This window comes from Peromyscus californicus, unplaced genomic scaffold (genome assembly GCF_007827085.1).
Source record: "Peromyscus californicus insignis strain IS unplaced genomic scaffold, ASM782708v3 Scaffold_5__1_contigs__length_169319896, whole genome shotgun sequence".
Classification (NCBI taxonomy): Eukaryota; Metazoa; Chordata; class Mammalia; order Rodentia; family Cricetidae; genus Peromyscus; species Peromyscus californicus.
Genome location: NW_026294573.1, coordinates 113,433,457 through 113,453,130, shown reverse-complemented (window position 1 = coordinate 113,453,130; position 19,674 = coordinate 113,433,457). Strand labels below are relative to the sequence as shown.

At 45.9% G+C, this 19,674-nt stretch overlaps 1 protein-coding gene across 2 annotated transcripts in view; it reads left to right on the top strand.

The window, feature by feature from the left end:
• Window positions 1-19,674, top strand: part of Rragd (Ras related GTP binding D) — a 39,668-nt gene extending 19,994 nt beyond the window's left edge. Inside the window, exons 3-8 of one of the 2 annotated variants that reach the window (XM_052716571.1) lie at window positions 5,437-5,636; window positions 6,426-6,540; window positions 8,679-8,821; window positions 10,896-10,970; window positions 12,284-12,432; window positions 16,346-19,674. In XM_052716571.1, coding sequence (XP_052572531.1) covers window positions 5,437-5,636; window positions 6,426-6,540; window positions 8,679-8,821; window positions 10,896-10,970; window positions 12,284-12,432; window positions 16,346-16,497 — 834 coding nt within the window. In that variant the 3' untranslated portion in view covers window positions 16,498-19,674. The remainder of the gene's footprint in view (window positions 1-5,436; window positions 5,637-6,425; window positions 6,541-8,678; window positions 8,822-10,895; window positions 10,971-12,283; window positions 12,433-16,345) is intronic. The other variant, XM_052716572.1, reaches the window with a different exon arrangement.

The following is a 19,674-nucleotide window of genomic DNA, read 5'->3' as shown; positions in this document are numbered from 1 at the left end:
AGTTCCCTGACATAAAGTGCCCCTGCCGTCCCGTCCGGTCAGCCTTCCAGGAGCAACTTTAGCAAAGCCTTGTTCCAGGAGGCTGCACTGTGTGACCAGCTCTGAGATGCAGGGGTTCCTTCTTCTTCAGCGGGAGGTCTGTAGAGGGAGAGACTGAAATCCAATGCCAGACCCATGGTGGGTTCATCAGCTCCCCCCCACAGCTTGTGCATAGACCCTTCACATGCCTGGGCTGTCGGGAGCTGCTCTCCTGGTACTCCAACTTGTACTGACCTGTTTTCTGACCTGTCTCCCTGTCTGTCTGCCAGCACTGTAAATCAAGGTGCTTGGGGCCCGGGAGTGGCGAGTGCATGCACAGTACAGGGCAGGGAACTCTCTTCCCTGGAGTCAGCCCATGTGTTTTTGTAGCTGTTTAAGTGGCTGCCCATGAGTAAGCGCATTCCAACCAGAGCTACAGATCATTTCGGATGATGGCTTGGTAAATACTCAGTTACCATACTGTGCTGTATAGCAGCTCCAATGCAGATCCGAATAAGGCATTTATGATATGGCTGTAAGTTAGCCACAAATAGGTATATTTACTCATTTTTACTTTTCATTATTTATTTTATTTTATTTATTTATTTATTTATTTTTTGGTTTTTCGAGACAGGGTTTCTCTGTGTAGCTTTGCGCCTTTCCTGGAACTCACTTGGTAGCCCAGGCTGGCCTCGAACTCACAGAGATACGCCTGGCTCTGCCTCCCGAGTGCTGGGATTAAAGGCGTGCGCCACCACCGCCCGGCTGTTTATTTTATTTTTAATCAGGGGTACATATGTCCTGGTGTGTGGGTCTGTGTGTGCACCTGTGTGTGTCCCGGTGTGTGGGTCTGCATGTGTACCTATGTGTGTATGTCTCAGTGTATGGGTCTGCATGTATACATGTGTCCCAGGGTGTGGGTCTGCGAGTGTACATGTGTGTGTCCCGGTGTATGGTTCTGCATGTGTACATGTGTCCCAGGGTGTGGTCTTCATGTGCACATGTGTGTGTCCCGGTGTGTGGGTTTGTGTGTGTACCTGTGTGTGTGTGTGTCCCAGTGTGTGGGTCTGCATGTGTACATATGTCCCAGTGTGGGGGTCTGCATGTGTATGTGTGTCCTGGTATGTGGGTCTTTGTGTGTACGTGTGTCCCAGGGTGTGGGTCCGTGCACATGAGTGCAGGTTCTTGCAGAGACCAGAGGTGTCTGCTCTCCTGGAAGCAGCATTGTAGGTGGTTGTGAGCTGCCCCACTTAGGTCCTGGGAACTGGACTCTGGTCCTCTGCTGGACAAGCTAATGCTCTTGACCACCACAATCTCTCCAGCCCAAAGTTGCTTATTTTCAGCTAGGCAATTTTATTTAAACATAAAGCAGGCTTTTCAGTTAGGTTGGTAATTGTGTTTCTTGTTGTGTGTGTGGGTGTGTGGCGGGGGGGTTAATTTACTGCAGGTCACAGGAAAATCTAATAATGTTTGAGAAAGATCTTCCCTCCTCCTCTCTCTTCTTCTCTCTTCCTCCTTCCCCCCCTTTTTCCTTTTTTCATACCTTTTCTTTCTTTGAGACAACGTCTTAACTGTTGCTCAAGCTGGACTTGAATTCACAGCAGCCTTCCTACCTTAGGGAATGCTGGGATTACAGGCATGAGCATCTTGTCCCCCCTCATCACCGCCCCCCCCCCCCCACAAGGTCTCTCTACATAGCCCAGACTGTCCTGATACTCACTCTGTAGCCCAGGCTGGCCTCAGACTCAGAGAGATCTGCCTGCCCCTGCCTCCCAATTGCTGGGGTTAAAGTCATGGCATCACCATGCCCAGACTCAAGTAACACTTACTGAAATCACTAGGTGAGGGGCTGATGAAATGGCTCACTGGAAAAAGATGCTCACTGTCAAGTCTGACTATATGAGTTTGATCCCCAAGATCCACATGGTGGAAAGAGAGAATTGACTCCTGCAAGTTGCCCTCTGGCCTCTATACCCATGTGTATGCACACACATACACCCAAACAAACAAACCGATAAATAAATGTGAAAATGAGTGGATGGGTCGAGAGTGTTGCCCAGAGCACTAGCCTGCTGTACCTAATACCCTGAGTTTGACCTCCGGCCACACACACGCAAAGGAAAAAGCATTGAGTGCTCTTACTAAAATTAATAAATAAGGGGCTTGAGAGATGGCTCAGCAGTTAAGAGCGTTTGCTACTCTGGCAGAAGACCCAGCTTTGATTCTTTGCACCCACATAGTGGCTCCCAACCCTCTGCAACTCCAGTTCCAGGGAATCCAGTGTTCTCTTCTAGATACTGAGGGCACTTCATGCACGTGGTGCACAGACATACCTTCCAGCATGTCTCACACACATTAAAAAACACACACAAAAAATTATAGATTAACTAAGTGGTTTCCAGACCTAATAATCATCGGGTGGCAGCAGTGTGTAAAAAGTGTTTGCAGGGATCTTACCCGACGTTCTTGGGATGGGGAGAGGAAACCCTGACTTCCAGGAGCCCCCCCCCCCCCCCCATGCACCCGTCCTTTGCTGCTCTCTGTCCCTCCTGCCCCTCCCTTCCTGTTGAAAATAAGCATTATCAAGCTTTTTTCTCTTTTTGACAGTTGTTTTTGAGACAACATCTCACTAAGCTCTGGGTGGCCTGGACCTCTCTCTGTAGCCCAGGCTGGCCTCAGGTTCACAGAGATCCTCCTGCCTCTGCCTCCCAGGTGCTGAGATTAAAGATGTACACCGCCACAACTGGCTACGTTGTTTGTTTGTTTGTTTGTTTGTTTGTTTTTTGAGACAACATCTCACTGTGTAGCCCTGGCTGGTCTGGAACTCAACTATGTAGACCAGGCTGGCCTCTAACTCATAGATTGACCTGCCTCTGTCTCCCAAGTGCTGGAATTAAAGGCTTGAGCCACCATACCTGATTTAAGGTTTGTTTTTTAAGTTGTGTGTGTGTGATGTGTGTGTAACTTTGCAGAGTTCCCTCCTTTTGCCTTTACACGTGTTCCAGAGCTCCAGCTCAGGCCATCAGGCTTGCAGGTGGTGTGCCTTTATGCACTGAGCCATCCTGCTGCCTCCCGCCCCCTCCTTTCTCATGTCTAAGCAGGGCATGTGTGGTCTGAAACCACATATTGTTTCCCCAGAATACCTCACCGTCACAGTTTCTAGAAAGAAAAGGTGTTTTCACAGAACCTTGTGAAGGAAAGAAGAAGGAAGCCCAAGTGATTTCCCATGAACTAAATGCTTGACGCCTGCTCTGCAGAGAACTCAGAGTCTACCACATCTCCTGTAGCTGTTCCTCCCACTCCTGCGGACCTGGCGTTCCCGGTCACTGTGGGAGCGGGAGCGACGATGGCCTGCCGTACAACTCCTAAAGCAAACAGCAGAGGAGAAGCTAGAGTGTCTTTTCCTTAGTGTTGTCATAGACGGCAAGAGCAAACAGAATGGGGGTGCTGGAGCCATGGCTCAGCAAGTAAGAGGGCTTGCTGTACAAGCCTGAGCACCTGAGGATCTAGTTCAAATCCCAGCTTCAGTACAAAAAAGCCCCAGGTGCCACACAAGCTAGGAAGCCCAGCGCTGCAGGGCAGAGCAGAGACAGGAAGGTCGCTGGGGCTTGCTCACTGTCAGAGTAGTTCCAGACTCGATGAGAGACCTTGTCACAGAATCAGGTAGAGTGATAGAGCAAGGGTGGGTGCACACATGCACGCATACACACACACACACACACACACACACACACACACACACACACACACACACACACGAAAGAGAAAAGAACATAATGGTTGGGCATCTGTAATCCTCTGTTCTAGTGATTACGGTACTTGTGGTGAACCCAGAGTCTGTGTGTGCTAAGCGAGTGCTCGGCCACAGGGCCACACTCTTGAGCCTTTACAATTTTTGTTTTGAGGTAAGAGCTCACTAAACTGACCAAGCTGGCCTCACACTTGTGATCTCCTACCTTGCCTGGCTGCACAGCTAGGGTTGCAGGCTTGTCCCACTGGACCCCACGTTTCCTTCCTTTCCATGTCATTTTTAGTTTTTCGGGTCTTTTAGGGAAGGTGCACACTGCCACCTAAACTATCCTCCCAGGCCCTCATTGATTTACTTATTTTTAATTATACGTATGTCTGTGTGTGTGTGTGTGTGTGTGTGTGTGTGTGTGTGTGTGTGTGTGTGCGCGCGCGCGCACGCGCACATGAGGGCAGGTGCCCAAAGAAGGCCAGAAGAGGGTGTAGGTCCCCTGCTTCTGAAGTTACAGGTATGATGAGCCTCCCCATGTGGATGCTGGGAACTGAACCTGAGTCGTCTGTGAGAGCAGTATATGCTCTCACTGCCCAGCCTCTCTCCAGGCCCTCCAGTGCCTCGTTTTCAAACATTAAGGCTGTATACTGTTTCATCTGATAGTGTGAGCCGGGTGTGGTGGCACACCTTTAATGCCAGCACTTGGGAAGCAAAGAGGCAGGCAGATCTCTTATGAGTTTGAGGCCAGCCTGGTCTACATAGTTCCAGGACAACCAGGCCTATGTAGAAAGACCCTGTCTCAAAAAAAACAAAACAAAATAAAGTCTGTTAGTGTAATTAGTTTTATACATTTGACAGGGTTGTTTAGCATATTCTAATATTTTCTTTGAATATTGGGTAACTTTGCTCACAGTCCTGCCCCTTAAAATGGGCTTTCTCCTTAGTTAAAGATGTAAGTGGTAACATGTTTGAATGCACTCCTTTCAAGGACATACTTTAAGAGGTTACAAATATACCTCCCATGTAACCAGCCCACATTGAAGACATAGGATCTTTCCACCCTCTGGGTTCCCTGGGGCCTTTTCACTTCTGTGCCCTCAGTGCCCAGCCTCAGGCAACCACAGCTGTGCTTTGGGGGAAGTCTCCACACCTCTGCATTGTAGCACTGAGCAGTCCTGGAGATCATGGAGACAGGCAGGTATGGCTCAGCTGACTTCTCATGTGACTCAGTCACAAAAGCCAGCAGGAGGGCTGCAGGTGGTGATTTGTTGAGTTCTCTGGATTAGTATTAAACTCCTTCCCATCCTCCTACCTAGCCTGTGTCTCCATCTGTAGTCTCCATCACAGTCCTTGAGAGCCTTAGGAAGCTGGGAGGCGTCCTATCTCACGGAAGACCTAGGTGTTGGTCTAGTTTCTTTTCCTGGAATTCCAGCTCCTGTCTTTATGATTATCAACAACCTACACTGTGACCACCCAAACAGCTGCGTTTTCTCAGCTTCTCATCTCTGTGTTAACAAACCCAGGTTTGTATACTTGAAGTCTGTGATGATGGAATTGTTTTCCTCAGGGGTGTTGGGAATTTGGCAAAATATTTTTGGAGATTGTAGCTATGTGTTTCCAGGTGATGAGTGTGTATAGAATGTTCTGAAACAAAGCTGAAGGCATGAACTTCGTTCCAGGATGACTATATGGAAGCACTGGCCAGGCTCCACCTCACAGTGACCAGGGCCTACAAAGTGAATACTGACATCAACTTCGAGGTGTTTATTCATAAAGTGGACGGTCTGTCAGATGATCACAAAATTGAAACCCAAAGAGACATTCACCAGAGGGCAAACGATGACCTTGCAGATGCTGGATTAGAAAAAATTCATCTGAGGTAAGAGCCGACACCCCTTAGGGTGTGGGTCCTAAGAAAGGCTGGAGCAAGTGTGCTTGGCTTTCTGTCACCACGGCTGGCAGGGTGTGGGCAGCATGGATGGTGTGGATTTACTTATTTACCTGTTTTGTGCTGGGATAGGATGAAAGATGTTTCGCACTTGCTAAATGCTAACCTTCGGTGAAAATAGTGTTTTGTTTTACTTTTGTATTCAACAAATTGTCAAAGCTAAGCTTCTCGTCTCATATGAGAAACACAACAAAAGCCGTGACTCTAACCCAGCATGCTAACTGGTGCTAAATACTCGTTCCTGCTAATAGGATGGTACTTATAACCTCAAACAGGTGAGGCTTAAAATCATTAGGATAGGAATTCAGAGGAAAACTTCTCCCATTTATTTTGTGGGGTAGGACAGTGCATAATCATTGACTTCGCAGATTGGAAGACGAAGAAAATGGCGTGCTTCAGTATCAGTAATTTAAAAGCTACTGATTGGGCAATAGGCTTGTGTGGAGATGAGTGCAGAGTCTCTTGTAGAATGTAAGGATGCTCACATGGATAAGGATAGCCAAACTCCAAAGCTTGCCGGTCAGTGCAGACGGGGCATGGCTCTGGCACCAGGGAGGGAAAGAGGCTTCCTGTTAGGACACACTTGTTTTTGACCAAGGCCATTATGAATTCTGAGGGGGGCTAGTGCTTGTGTGTGTGTTACAATTGTACATAAGATTACTGCCGTTAGTGGCAGACAGAGTCAGAGGGAGCCTGATGAAACTCTGCCTTCTCTTTCAGCTTCTATCTGACAAGCATCTATGACCACTCTATATTTGAAGCCTTCAGTAAAGTGGTCCAGAAACTGATCCCCCAGCTCCCGACGCTGGAGAACCTGCTGAATATCTTTATCTCAGTAAGTAGATGGTGTGATCCTGCCCAAGTCATTTGCAGAATTCTAGAGCCACACTGCAAGAGTAAGAAGTTGTGGGGGCTGGAGAGATGGCTCAGAGGTTAAGAGCACTGGCTGCTCTTCCAGAGGTCCTGAGTTCAATTCCCAGCAACCACATGGTGGCTCACAACCACCTGTAATGAGATCTGGTGTCCTCTTCTGGCCTGCAGTCATACATGCTGTATACATAATAAATAAATAAATCTTAAAAAAAAAAAAATAGAGTAAGAAGTTATAATACCTGCCTGCATTTCAGGGCCACTGTTCTATCACTCTTTTTTGTTGTTGTTGTTTCTCTGTGTATCTCTGGCTGTCCTGGATGTCGCTCTGTAGACCAGGCTGGCATCAAACTCACAGAGATCCGCCTGCCTCTGCCTCCTGAGTGCTGGGATTAAAGATGTGCGCCACCAACACCCGATCCCTCAGTTCGTATTTAATGTGTGTACGCATGTGTATTTGGTGATGTCTTTCTCTTTTGTTTTCCTACCTTACTTATTTTTTGAGACAGGGTCTCATTATGTAGCCCTGGCTGGCCTTGTGAACTCACTCTTGAAGACTACTTCTACATTTTGTTTTAGAACCTTTAGATATTTTTTTTTTTTTTTTGGTTTTTCGAGACAGGGTTTCTCTGTGTAGCTTTGCGCCTTTCCTGGGACTCACTTGGTAGCCCAGGCTGGCCTCGAACTCACAGAGATCCGCCTGGCTCTGCCTCCCGAGTGCTGGGATTAAAGGCGTGCGCCACCACCGCCCGGCGAACCTTTAGATTTTTAACTCTGGAAATGTATGTTTCCCTGGTGTACTTGAATTGCTTATTCAAGCGTGAGGCAATCATCGGTATTAACGGAACCTTACCTTGGGTATGAAGCGGAAATCTTGGTTTGGGGGCCAGCACGTTGGTACAGCAAAGGCTCCTGTTGCCAAGCCCCACCACCAGAGTCCAGTCCGGACCACACGGAACAAGGAGAGAGCCAGTTCCTTCCCAAAGGTCCTCTGACCTCCACACCATCTGTACTGTTGTGTGTCCTAACTACCTCCGAACAAAAATACATAAACAAGTGAGAGAAAATTTCTTTAAAATGCTTTGGTTCTCCCAATGAGATCTGTATTTGAAAATCCACAGATTTAACGCTCTGTGAGTGATGAGCCGTGAGTCCTACAAATGGCCAGGCCAAGAGTTAGCCAACACTGTCCAAGTGGTTCACCAAGGATAACTTAGGCTGATTCTGCCTTTCATTTTTTTTTTCAAATCCATCATAAGATTATACAAGTAAAGTTTAAATTGCAATAAAATGGTACAACAGGAGTTCCTAATAGTTTTAGCTTACTTATATACGGCATTGGGGATGTCATATAATTTTTTTTTAAGTCTTTAGGGAAATCACTCTCTTATAAACTTGTTGTCTGCTCACTGTACAGATTAGAAGGCTTCACTGGGACAGTTCAGGAGGCTTGTGTTGTGCTTTCATCCACCCCACCCTCCAAGCTGCTCTTCCTTCCCCTCGCCGTCCCTTCCCTGACTAGTGGAATGGAATACCATTTTTTATGTGACCATGAATCGGTCTGAACTTGCTGTTACTTTTTTTTTTTCTTAATTATGAATGCCCAGCCTTAACTTGGCTTCTTTCTTTCTTTCTTTCTTTTTTTTTTGTTTTAATACACTGTTTATTTTTATTTTTGAGATTTTCATACAATATATATTTTTTTATTTTTTTAAATTACACTCATGATATTCATTAATTACACTCATGATATTAATCACATTTGTGGTATTCATAGATTACATTCGCAGTATTCATTCAATTATATATATATTTTTTTTTTAATTTTAAATGCCAAATGTCATTTATTGAAGGAGGGAGGAGGTCTTAAATACAGGCTTACAGCACAATGGGAGAACCCCAGAGGGCAGAATTTTGCTACTGATGTTTTACAATCTTGCATCTAAGCTGTTAACGCCCATTATTCAGGATACACAGACAAGGAACTTCCCTTAAGTATTCAGGAGGGTGGAACCTGGCAGGGAATTAGCATAGGGAGGATATCAAGGTCAAGATCCAAAAGCAAGGTAGCTGTTACTTTAAAGCATGTCTTTCCCCCCTCAGAATTCTGGAATTGAAAAGGCGTTCCTGTTTGATGTGGTCAGTAAGATTTATATTGCAACTGACAGTACTCCAGTGGACATGCAGACTTACGAGCTCTGCTGCGATATGATAGACGTGGTGATTGACATCTCTTGTATTTACGGGTAAGCAAAACATTCTTTTTATTGTAATTGAAACAAGTTTTTTTTTTTCAGACAATATATTCTGATTATGCTTTCCCCTTCCCCAAATAAAATATTCTTTTTTTTGTTTGTTTTTTTGAGACAGAGTTTCTCTGTGTAGTTTTGGTGCCTGTCCTGGATCTTGTTCTGTAGACCAGCCTGGCCTCGAACTCACAGAGATCCGCCTGGCTCTGCCTCCCGAGTGCTGGGGTTAAAGGCGAGTGCCACCGCCTCCCTGCCCCCTAATATTCTTAAAGGCCGTAACTGTGCTATCCTTCCCCAGGCTGGAGATGCAGCTTAGTTATGAAACAAGTCCTGAGATCAGCCCTCAGCGATGCAGAAAAGGGAGGAGGAGGAGGAGGAGGAGGGAGGGAAGACCACCTCCCCACCTTCCCTTTCACAGTTTCTGGACATCTTTGCATTTACTCACTTGACTTTTGTACTTTTGTTTTAAGTGACTGGGATCTAGAAATAGAACACTTAACATGCCAGAAAAAACAGGTAATTGTTGAGCAAATGCCTTATATGATTAAAACTTTGTTGCACATCTAATTTAATTCTCAGCTGTTCCATGAGGCAGGAATTGTTTTACAAATGCAGAAATGAACTTTAGAACGGTGAAATTTCTAGCAGCTGATCTACTGTCAGCAGGAAAAGAGCAGACTTTGAACCCTGGTCTAAATGATCATGATCTGATGCTGGAAAACCTGTCCACCCAGTGCACCCCATGGGTTAAAATAAACCCACAAGCTGTTGAGAACATTTCCATTATCCTGTTACAGAAAATACCGCCTCGGTATTTTTAAAAATTTGATTTTGATTGTCTGGGTAGTGGAGAATTATAATACTGGGCAAATGACATCTACTAGTTTTTATTATGGCTTTAACATCATAGAAACCCAAGCTTCCTATATGCTTAAAATAATATTCGAGAGCGGAGAAAGTTGTATTACTAAAGACGGAAGCAATCACCATGCTTGGGAGTCTGCCGTGCACGTTTGTACAGTTGGAGTGTGAGCGAGCTGTTGTCTGAGGTTGTCAGCACGTGGCTAGCTGCTCTCTCAGACCTTGCGTTCCTCCTGCTCTTCTCTGCCTCACACCACCTGACATTCAGCCTGCTCTGTGGGCTTCTAGAAGTTTCAGGCTTAGCTGCTCCTGTCTTCCACCATCTGAAAATTCTTTGCCCATCCTGTGAGACTTTCTGTTACCTCTGTCGCATATACATTCATGCACATGTCAGCATGTCATGTGTCCACGTGACATGCTGACCCCCAAGACTGCGGTGAGAATGAAAACACTGTTAGTAGGCTCACACTGTTCCTGCCCTGATAGAGCCTAGATAAATTGTACTTGCCATAATTTATTTTTGCATCAGACAAGGACATCTAGCTTTACAAGTAGACCTTCCTCATGGTTAGGACCCTGTGGCAGTCTCTTATTTTAAAGCAGTAAATGGATGACCTTGAATGAGGCCTGGAAGCTGAGTGAGTCCGATCACAGTCTCAGTTGCTGTGGCAATCAGGTACAGTGAACAGCACAAATATCTGGCACATAGTTAATGATAGGCATTTCATTATTGTGCCATATGGTAATTAGACGTAAGTGGCGAGTTGTTTGGGTAAATGATGTTAATCAGAGGAACTTTCACCAGCTAAAGCAAACAGGAGGAGAGAGGGGGTTGGACTTTGCCAGAGATGGCTTTTCTGTAGTAGAGTGCTGGTGTTCTGAGAACCCACCGGATCCAGTAAGAACTGTTTGGATCACAGTGGGTTGTGGGTTCTAGAGTTTCCTCAGTATGCTTGCTAGTTTTATGTCAACTTGACTCAAGCTGGAGTCAGCAGAGAAGAGGGAGCCTCAATTGAGAAAAATACCTCCATAAGATTGACTGTAGGCAAGCCTGAAAGGCATTTTCTTAATTAGTGATTGATGTGGGAGGGTCTAGCCCATTGTGGGGGTGCCATCCCTGGGTTAGTGGTCCTAGGTTCTAAGAAAGCAGGCTGAGCAAGCCATGGGGAGCACGCCAGTAAGCCACACCCCTCTATGTCTTCTGCATCAGCTCCTGCTTCCAGGTTCCTGCCCTGTTTGAGTTCCTGTCCCGACTTCTTTCGTTGATGGTCAATGATACGGAAGTGTAAGCCAAAAAAACCCTTTCCTCCCCAAGTTGTTTGGTCCTGGTGTTTCGTCACAGCAGTAGTCACCCTAAGACACTCAGTTTACTGGAGCATCTGTGAGCCAGCTCAGTCACCAGCAAAGTGGGAGCTGGAATGTGGGTAGAGGCTAGGGCCCTTGTGGGCAGCCCAGGAAGCAGGTGGCCTGGGGACAGGAGGTCTTACTGCACTTTCTCAGCTGCCTACTAGAGACCACAGGACTTTCTCAGCTGAGGCTCTGCATAGTTAGCAGCTCGACACACACATAAACACACACACCAACATACACACTCACATGCATGTGTACACACACACACACACTCACACACACTCACACGTATTCCACCTTCACATGTTTTCCTTGCTTGTAGATGATAAAGTGAACTGTACAACAATTTCAGTTGCAAAACTTCACCAATTTCTTCTTGTAATTTTTTTGGTTCTTCCATTTTGTGTGCTGTATTACTTTGTTGTGGTGGTAAGAGCAATACCTACTTATGACAAGCATAAAAAATAATCTAGCTTGGGATCAGGGATTCGAGCTCAGTGAGAGGGCGCTTGCCTGACCCGTTGGAAGCCTGCCTTAGATCTTAACTTAAAGCCAAAGCCCAGGGACTCACCTATGCTAGACAAGGGTGCTATCACTGACCGACATCCACAGCCTCTTTTTTTTTGTTTGTTTTGGGGTTTTTTGTTGTTGTTTTTTCTTTTGAGACAGGGTTTCTCTGTGTAGCTCTGACTGTCCTGGAACTCATTATGTAGACCAGACTGGCTTCAAACTCACAAAGATCCATCCACCAGCCTCTGCCTCCCAAGAGCTGGGATTAAAGGCTTGCGCCACCACTGCCCGGCTTATCCACAGCTTGTTAATTCTGTTTTCTAGCAGTTTTTTCCCCTGGCCCAAGTCAAGCCCTGCATTTTTCTGTCCGGTCTGTTTGGACTCTCTTTGGAAGTCTTTGCCTTTGCTTCTGGCAGCCTAACTGTTCTCCTGTATGTACAAACAAGATGCCTTTGGCTGCAGAGGCACGAGGGCTCTCCTCTACCTCCGCTCCTGTTCCTCAGGCACCTAGAGAGGTGCCCAGCTGCCGCAGTACCCACTCACTGTGTTGGTAAGGGAGTGACTGTGAGAGCCGCTACGCCTCCCGCGCCTGGGCTGCCGAGGTCTTCTACCCAAAGGCACTCCAAGCACACACAGCCTACTCGGGGGATAGTTTTCTGTGTGGGGGTCTGTCGCTGGGTTGCGATTTGGAGTTCTTTCTTGAAGGTCAAATACATTCTGGTTTCTGTCTCCGTTTAGTCTCAAAGAAGATGGAGCAGGAGCCCCGTATGACAAGGAGTCCACAGCCATTATAAAGCTGAATAACACAACAGTCCTTTATCTAAAAGAGGTGACAAAGTTCTTGGCGCTCGTTTGCTTTGTCAGAGAGGAAAGCTTTGAGAGAAAAGGTAACTTTCGGTGTGATTTCAAAGGACTGCCTCGGTTCATGCTGCCTCTGTTGCCCGGTGGATGTGTGTAGACACGGCATGCCCGCAAAGCCTCTAGGCTTTAGTTCCTTGGCCGAGGCGAGCCTGCATGATGGAGCTGGCGTCTGGACCTGCCTGGCCCCGGTGTGCCTGGCCCCGGTGTGCCTGGCCCCGGTGTGCAGCCGAGAGGGATAAGGTGGAAACGGAACCAGATCCTCCATGGGCCTCAGCTGTTACTTTGCCAGGCTGTTGCACCAGGAAAGGGTTTCTTCGCCTGTGTTGCAGACGGGGCCTGTCCCTGGGCCACAGTGCTAGGTGTTTGGTAAACCATGTGACCGTCGCTCTCCCCATTACAGAGGTAGATGGCATTTGTCTGCTTGGTGTTCAAATGGCAGGGATGGTGTCATGATGCACACAGTGAAGGAATGACCAATACTGCTCTAAACGTGACTTGTAAGGGTCAAGTTCAGTTGGTGAGGGGTATGTGTGTATAGTTTAAGTAAAACAATTAACTGATTTTTGAAAACTTTTCAATGATGCCAGCGTGGCTAGGGCCGTGTAGCTAGGGTGTAGTTTACGACTGCTAACAGTGCTGTGGGTGGCTCAGAGCTTGTCCATCTGCTCAGAGGCCTGGGCTTGATCTCCTATGGTACAGAATGCAGAGCTAAACGTCGCAAAGGCGAGCCAGGAAACGCGAGTGGTTACAGCCGCTGCTGCAGCAGCTTCTGCTGTCCTGTGAGCGATGAGTGCTCATGATAAACTTGTTCCAAAATTAAGGAAAATATAAGGAACAAGATGAAACTTTGTATCCGAGCTAAGCCTCGTGTTACATTTCTGAGATTTTTTTTCCCTCTCTTTACTTTATCCCTTCATTCTCAACAAAACTGGCTGCACTGTTGGGATGGTTTCACTGTAACAAAGCCAGTTTGTGTTCTCTCTGTAGTGTATATGTGTGTTGTATGCGCTGTATTCGTATGGTATATATGTGTGGTGTATGTGTGTGTTGTATGTGGTGTATTCGTGTGGTATATGTGGTATATATGTGTGGTGTATGTGTGGTGTATGTGGTGTATTCGTGTGGTATATGTGGTATATATGTGTGGTGTATGTGTGTTGTATGTGGTGTATTCGTGTGGTATATGTGGTATATATGTGTGGTGTATGTGTGTGTTGTATGCGCTGTATTCGTGTGGTATATGTGGTATATATGTGTGTTGTATGTGTGTGTTGTATGTGGTGTATTCGTGTGGTATATGTGGTATATATGTGTGGTGTATGTGTGTGTTGTATGTGGTGTATTCGTGTGGTATATGTGGTATATATGTGTGGTGTATGTAGTGTATTTGTGTGGTATATGTTGTATATATGTGTGGTGTATGTGTGTGTTGTATGTGGTGTATTCGTGTGGTATATGTGGTATTTGCATGTGTTAGGTGTGGTGTATGCATGTATAGTATGTGGTGTCTTTGTGGGCATCCATATGTGTGGATGCCCAAGAGCGGACAGAGGCCAGGTGTTTTCCTCTGTCACTCTGCCTTATGCCCTTGAGACAGAGTTCCTCACTGAAGCTCAGTGAGTCCCTCACTGAAGCTGAAACTCACCTTTTGGCTATACTGGCAGACCAGCGTGCCCAGGGAGCATCCTGTGGGCACTTGCTCCCCGCCCCCACTCCACCAACAGCACCGGTGGGATTCCTCAGCTCAAAAGGCTAGGCCTGTTTTGGTGGCTTCCAGTGACTATTAACAAAATATCTTTCAGACTCTATGGTTAATATGCCCAGTTTGCCCTATCCTTATCAATCCTGAATTTTACTGTTTCAGGAAGTTGCTTTTCATTTAAATTTCCATGTCCACCCCTGAGGCTGTGTGGCTTCCAATGACTTCTGTGTCATTTGTTCTCAAAACTCTGAAGGGTGTTCATCTTTTGTTCCTTATTTCCATCTGCTGGCAGAAGTAACAGCTTATCTATTAGGTTATGGGCTTCCTTTGGGAAGATAGGCAGCAGGACTCAGCCAGTACACGGTGGTAGAGGCTTGCCTCTCATGTGTGGTGCTGTAGGTTCAGTCCCAGTACTGACTGAGCATCCCCTGTCAACAAATGAAGATAGACAGGGCCTGTACTTCGTTCTTCTCGCTCACTGTACAGGAGATTTTACTCAGACCCAAAAAATGTAAGTGGCGTTGTTGAAATCTGACAGCACCAGCTTGTGTCGGGGCTATAGAGGGCTAGCTAGGGAGCAGGAGAGGTGGTCCTCCCCAGGGACGAGCACACCAGTTGGTTGTCCAATGCCAAATGATCGGCCCTGAAAATAAACATACAGGTGGCCATATATGGAGAGAGCAGAGCAGGGTATGTTTGGGAACATACATGTATATACATATATACATGAAGTAACAATTAGTGACAAAAGTGGCCATGAATTTGAGGGAGAACAAGGAGGAAGAAAAGGGGAGAAATGTTGTAACTAAATTGTAATCTACTTAAAAAAAAAAAAGATGTGGACTTAGGCTCTTTGACGTGTAGAGCTAGGTGTGTGCATACACACACACATTCACATTCTGCATCTCTTCCCACATTTACTGTTGCTTGGTATTTATTTCCTGTGGATTTTGGAAGCTAAGGGAAACAAGGACCACACAGATGTATAACTTCAGTGGGCAGCCGGTTCTAAAGTTTAGGAACATTTGCGCTAGGCTAGAGAACTTGTTTATTTTGAACCAATTTTATAATTAACTGAAAAGTTGCAAAAGTAGTAAATAATCTTCGAGCTCCCTTTGACAACATTTGACCTGGGAACTGACAGTCTTGCAGTTTCCAGCTGGAACGAGCTTGTGCACACTGACAAGCGTCCCACACAGAAATGCCACCGTGTCCTTCCCGCTCGGATAGTGCATGTTTTCTGTCTGTTCCCGGGGAATCTCTAATAAAAGTCGTATCAGGGTTTCCACTACAACGTTTCTAAGATTAAATGCTTCACGCTGCACAAATCCAGCTGCACTTTCAGCCTCTGCCATTCATTTTAACATCTGGCTGTGTGCAACTAAGTTCAAGTAGGAATTGTTCATAGAGATCTTTGGTAAATTATTACGAAACCACAATCTCTGATGACAGGCAGGTTTTGTAGCATATAGTAAACTAACTAGCAACCTAGCTGTTGAGTTTAATTATGTTATAACTAAAGAATGTAGGGAAATGGGCATGTGTAAAGTTTCAGCAAGACAGGCTATCCTGGAATTTACTCTGTAGACCAGACTGGCCTTGACCTCGAAGTTCTGCCTGCCTCTGCCTCCCGAGTGCTGGGATCACATACGCCACCAACACCTGGCCCCTCAGCTCATATTTAATGTGTGTGTATGCATATGTGTTTGGAGGTGTCTTTTTCTATTGTTTCCCTACCTTATTTATTTAGTTATTTTTGAGACAGGGTTTCACTATGTAACACTGGTTGTCAGGCTTGTGAAGCCAGCCCTTTTTGAAAATAATAATAAAAAATTGCTATTCTATTATAGAGTGTGTGGAGTTGGTTCTCCCTTTCCACCTTCATTGTGTTTGGGGGTGGAATTTAGGTCATTCAGGCTTGCAGGGCAAACACACCTAATGAGCCGTCTTGACAGCCCCTGATTTATCTTAATTACAACTAGTCTTTAATCTGAATGATGCAGTTAGTGCAGTTTAGTGGTTTTTCAGATCTTTTGGGGGCACAGACACCTTTGGAAATGTGGCAAATCCTCTGGAAGCTTCTGGAATAGTCTTCAGCAAGAGCACCTACCATTCCTGAGACCTAGGCCTGTTACATGATGGCTGCACCTCTGCTGCCCCCTACTGGCCACGGATGACAGGAATGACAGATTGTTTCTCGTGCGTGCATTTAAAAGTGTTTCTGTCTTCTCCTGCAGGCCTCATTGACTATAATTTTCACTGCTTCCGGAAGGCCATCCATGAAGTTTTTGAGGTGAGGATGAAAATGGTGAAATCTCGGAAAGCCCAGAATCGGTTGCAGAAGAAGAAAGGGACTACTCCCAACGGGACCCCTAGAGTACTGCTGTAGGGGAGCCGGGACCCACGCATGCGTGTGCGATGAGGGTGCCACACGGCACTACAGGAAGGAAGGAGGAGCCTGGGACACTGACAGAGATTTGTTAAGGAAAAAAAATACTCTCTTTTTAAAACAAAATAAGCACTTCGAAGCAGAAACCTGTACAATAACAATAAAGTGAACCCCACTGTACTTTCATTATGTAAATGTAAACGTTTATGTCGATAGAAAAATCCCGTGTGAGAACTGCCAGGAACTGTACATATTTTGCACTTTTTTCATGTTTTTTTTTTCTTGTTGAGGTTAACTTTGATAAGATGACTTTTCTAAACTTTTCTGTACATGGTGTCAAGGACGTGCATACTGTAGTCCATGTAGCAGTCGGAAATTAATCCAAAGTAACACACTGTTAATGACTTTTTGTAAACTGGGGAATCTTTGCTACCAATTATCGAGGGGGAAATCATTTCTCAGTGCAGCAGGAGTGGGTCAGGGCTGGGAGCAATAAGAACTTCTCCTGTTTGTAATGAGTTTTGTAGGAAATGGGAATTTTGTAGGAAAACGTTAGTACCAGGCTTACATCTAAGTTTGTACCCCTGTGGCCATGCCTCCCGACTCACCCGTCTTTAGGAAGCTCTTTACCTCAACACACATCTTTGAAGTCACTTTCTTCAGCTAGGTGATTTCTTTTCGCTGTATTATTCTAATGAACCTTTGGGACCAGATTTCTAAAATGATGCCAGTCAGTATAAAGAACTATGAATGTTGTTAGAGGAGACAGGGAAAAATAGCATGGATTTGTTGGGGGGCAAATTCTGGAGGTCCTTCTGTACCTGCCCAGGATGTAGGCAGATGGCCACTCAGACTAAATGCACTTGGTACTTGTGTTTTATTTGGCTCCTGTGAGTGGCCTGGTGTTGTGCTGTGTTTAAAGTCTTTGCTCAGGACCAGTTGTTGATGCTCCGTGGCCACCGGCGTAGAGCAGATCTTTGGTCTCCACAATCCAGTTTAGTCCTTGGTGGCTCCGTTGGTTACCTGAATCCCACTTCATCTGTGACAATATGCCTCATGTCCTCCACCTGCTCCTGCCAAGTTCAGCTTACTACTAACTTGCTCCGCAGGACGGAAGGCAGGAAAGCTTGTGGCCAGTGGGAAAGGACAGCCTAAGGTAGAAGTTAGCCGTGGTTTTGTTTTGTTTTTGTTTTTTTTTTATTTTAGATGAGCAGGGAATTGAGAGTCCTAAATCTAGCCCTGCACCCAGCCATTCCAAAGGTTAGCACTGCCGGGTGTGCATGGCGCTAGAAAAGGTCTTTTTAAAGCAGAGTCTCCTGGGGACATCAGAGCTGCTCTTGCAACTTGTCCCTGAAGCCCATTTCCTTTTTTTTTTTCCGAAACAGGGTTTCTCTATGTAACTGTCTTGGCTATCCTGGAACTCACTGCGTAGACCAGGCTGACCTTGAACTCAGAGATTTGCCTGCCTCTGCCTTCCGAGTGCTGGGATTAAAGGCGTGCGCCACTGCCGCCCCACCAATCCCACTTTTAAGTGTCATCTTCCATCTTCGTGCTTCCCCTTCCCCAAGTCTGTCTGTGTTTGTTTTTGGGATGTCTGTGTTTTGTTTGAGACAGGGTCTCTATAGCTCTGGCTGTCCTGGAACTCACTATGTAGACCAGGCTGTCCTTGGTCAGACTCAGAAATCCACATGTCTCAAGTCTCTGTTTCCCCCAAGTGCTGGGATCGAAGGTATGCGCCACCTTGCCATGGCAGGTCTTCTGAAGCTGGTAACTGAAATGAGATGGGTGACTGAAGCTGTGATCTGAGCCCTCCAGTAGTCTGTGCCGTCTTAAGGAGGTTTCTAGTAATCATTAAGGCATCATGGCTCCTTCCTTACAATCCCTGTGCAGAGACCCAAATGAGTTGTTAGGAGTCTGGAGTCCCAGAGAAGTTTCTGTTCTCCTTAATTTTCAGAGCTATTCCCTCACGGGCCTTTGCCAACAGGCTGGATGGAGGTGGGCTGCTCTTAAGAGTCTAATCCCACACACACCAGAGAGAGAGAGAGAGAGAGAGAGAGAGAGAGAGAGAGAACAGTTTGTTTGCTCTTTTGAGACAAGGTCTGAGGTAACCCAGGCTGGCCAAGGACGATCTCCAACTTCTGATCCTCCTGCCTCCACTTCCCTGAAGTACTGGGATTACGGGGATGCGCCAGCACGCTTGGTTTGTACAGTGCTGAGGATTGAATCCAGGGCTTCATGCATGTTGGGCAGCTCTCTACTAAGCTAGTATCCTGGCTCCTTTTCTTAATAGTTTTTACAAAGTATTTCTCTTTGAACAGACAGAGAATCGAGTTTTTAATAAGACTTTATTTTCAAGATACGACACTTGCCTATCTGGTAAACCACATAAAACTACCAGGTAGACGTGGAGCTTCCATCTTTAAGCTGGTTATATAATGGTTTTTTGTTGAAATGTGCCTTAAAAGCCTATCACTTCAAGAGCATGCGATTCTTTGGGGGATAGGCAGAAACAATCCTATGACCTAGGGCCCACGTTCCTGATCATAAATGCACTCTGTAGTGACTCATATGCTAATACTGACTACTCCCTCAAGCCTCGTGTGACAATGACCTCCAAAGACGCAGGAGTTACATCTGAATGGTGAGGTTTTCAAGTCTGTGACTAGAACTGCAATGTATCTTCACATTCGTTTTGTATTTTATCTTAGATTCGGGAGTTAGCTTAATGCATTGTGTAGCTGTGTGTTTATGCTCAAGTGTGACCATAAACAGAAAGGTCAAACTTCTGGCTACAGTGGCTGCACTAGAACATTTTTGTTTGTTTTAGGAGTTGAGAACGTGAAGATTTGTAGAGCCGGGCAGCCTTTTTTGCTTTTGGAGTCAAGTACTTCTGTGTAGTGGCCAGACTGACTCACACCGTCTTTGCTAACTGTAGTCATGGAGATTAGCGTGAGTGACCAGGATGGAGTGTTTTCAAAGGAGTATAAATCAAAGCTGATAAATATTTACCAAGTGTTATTTTGTGAACACAATATATTTTGGATCCTTAAATACGAAATGACTAGAAGCCACAGCAATACTATTATGTATGGGCTGTATGCCAACTCGCTTTGACACAGAGTTCATGAAAACAGTGGGGCTGTGGTGATGATTAAAATACAGTATGCACTCAACAAA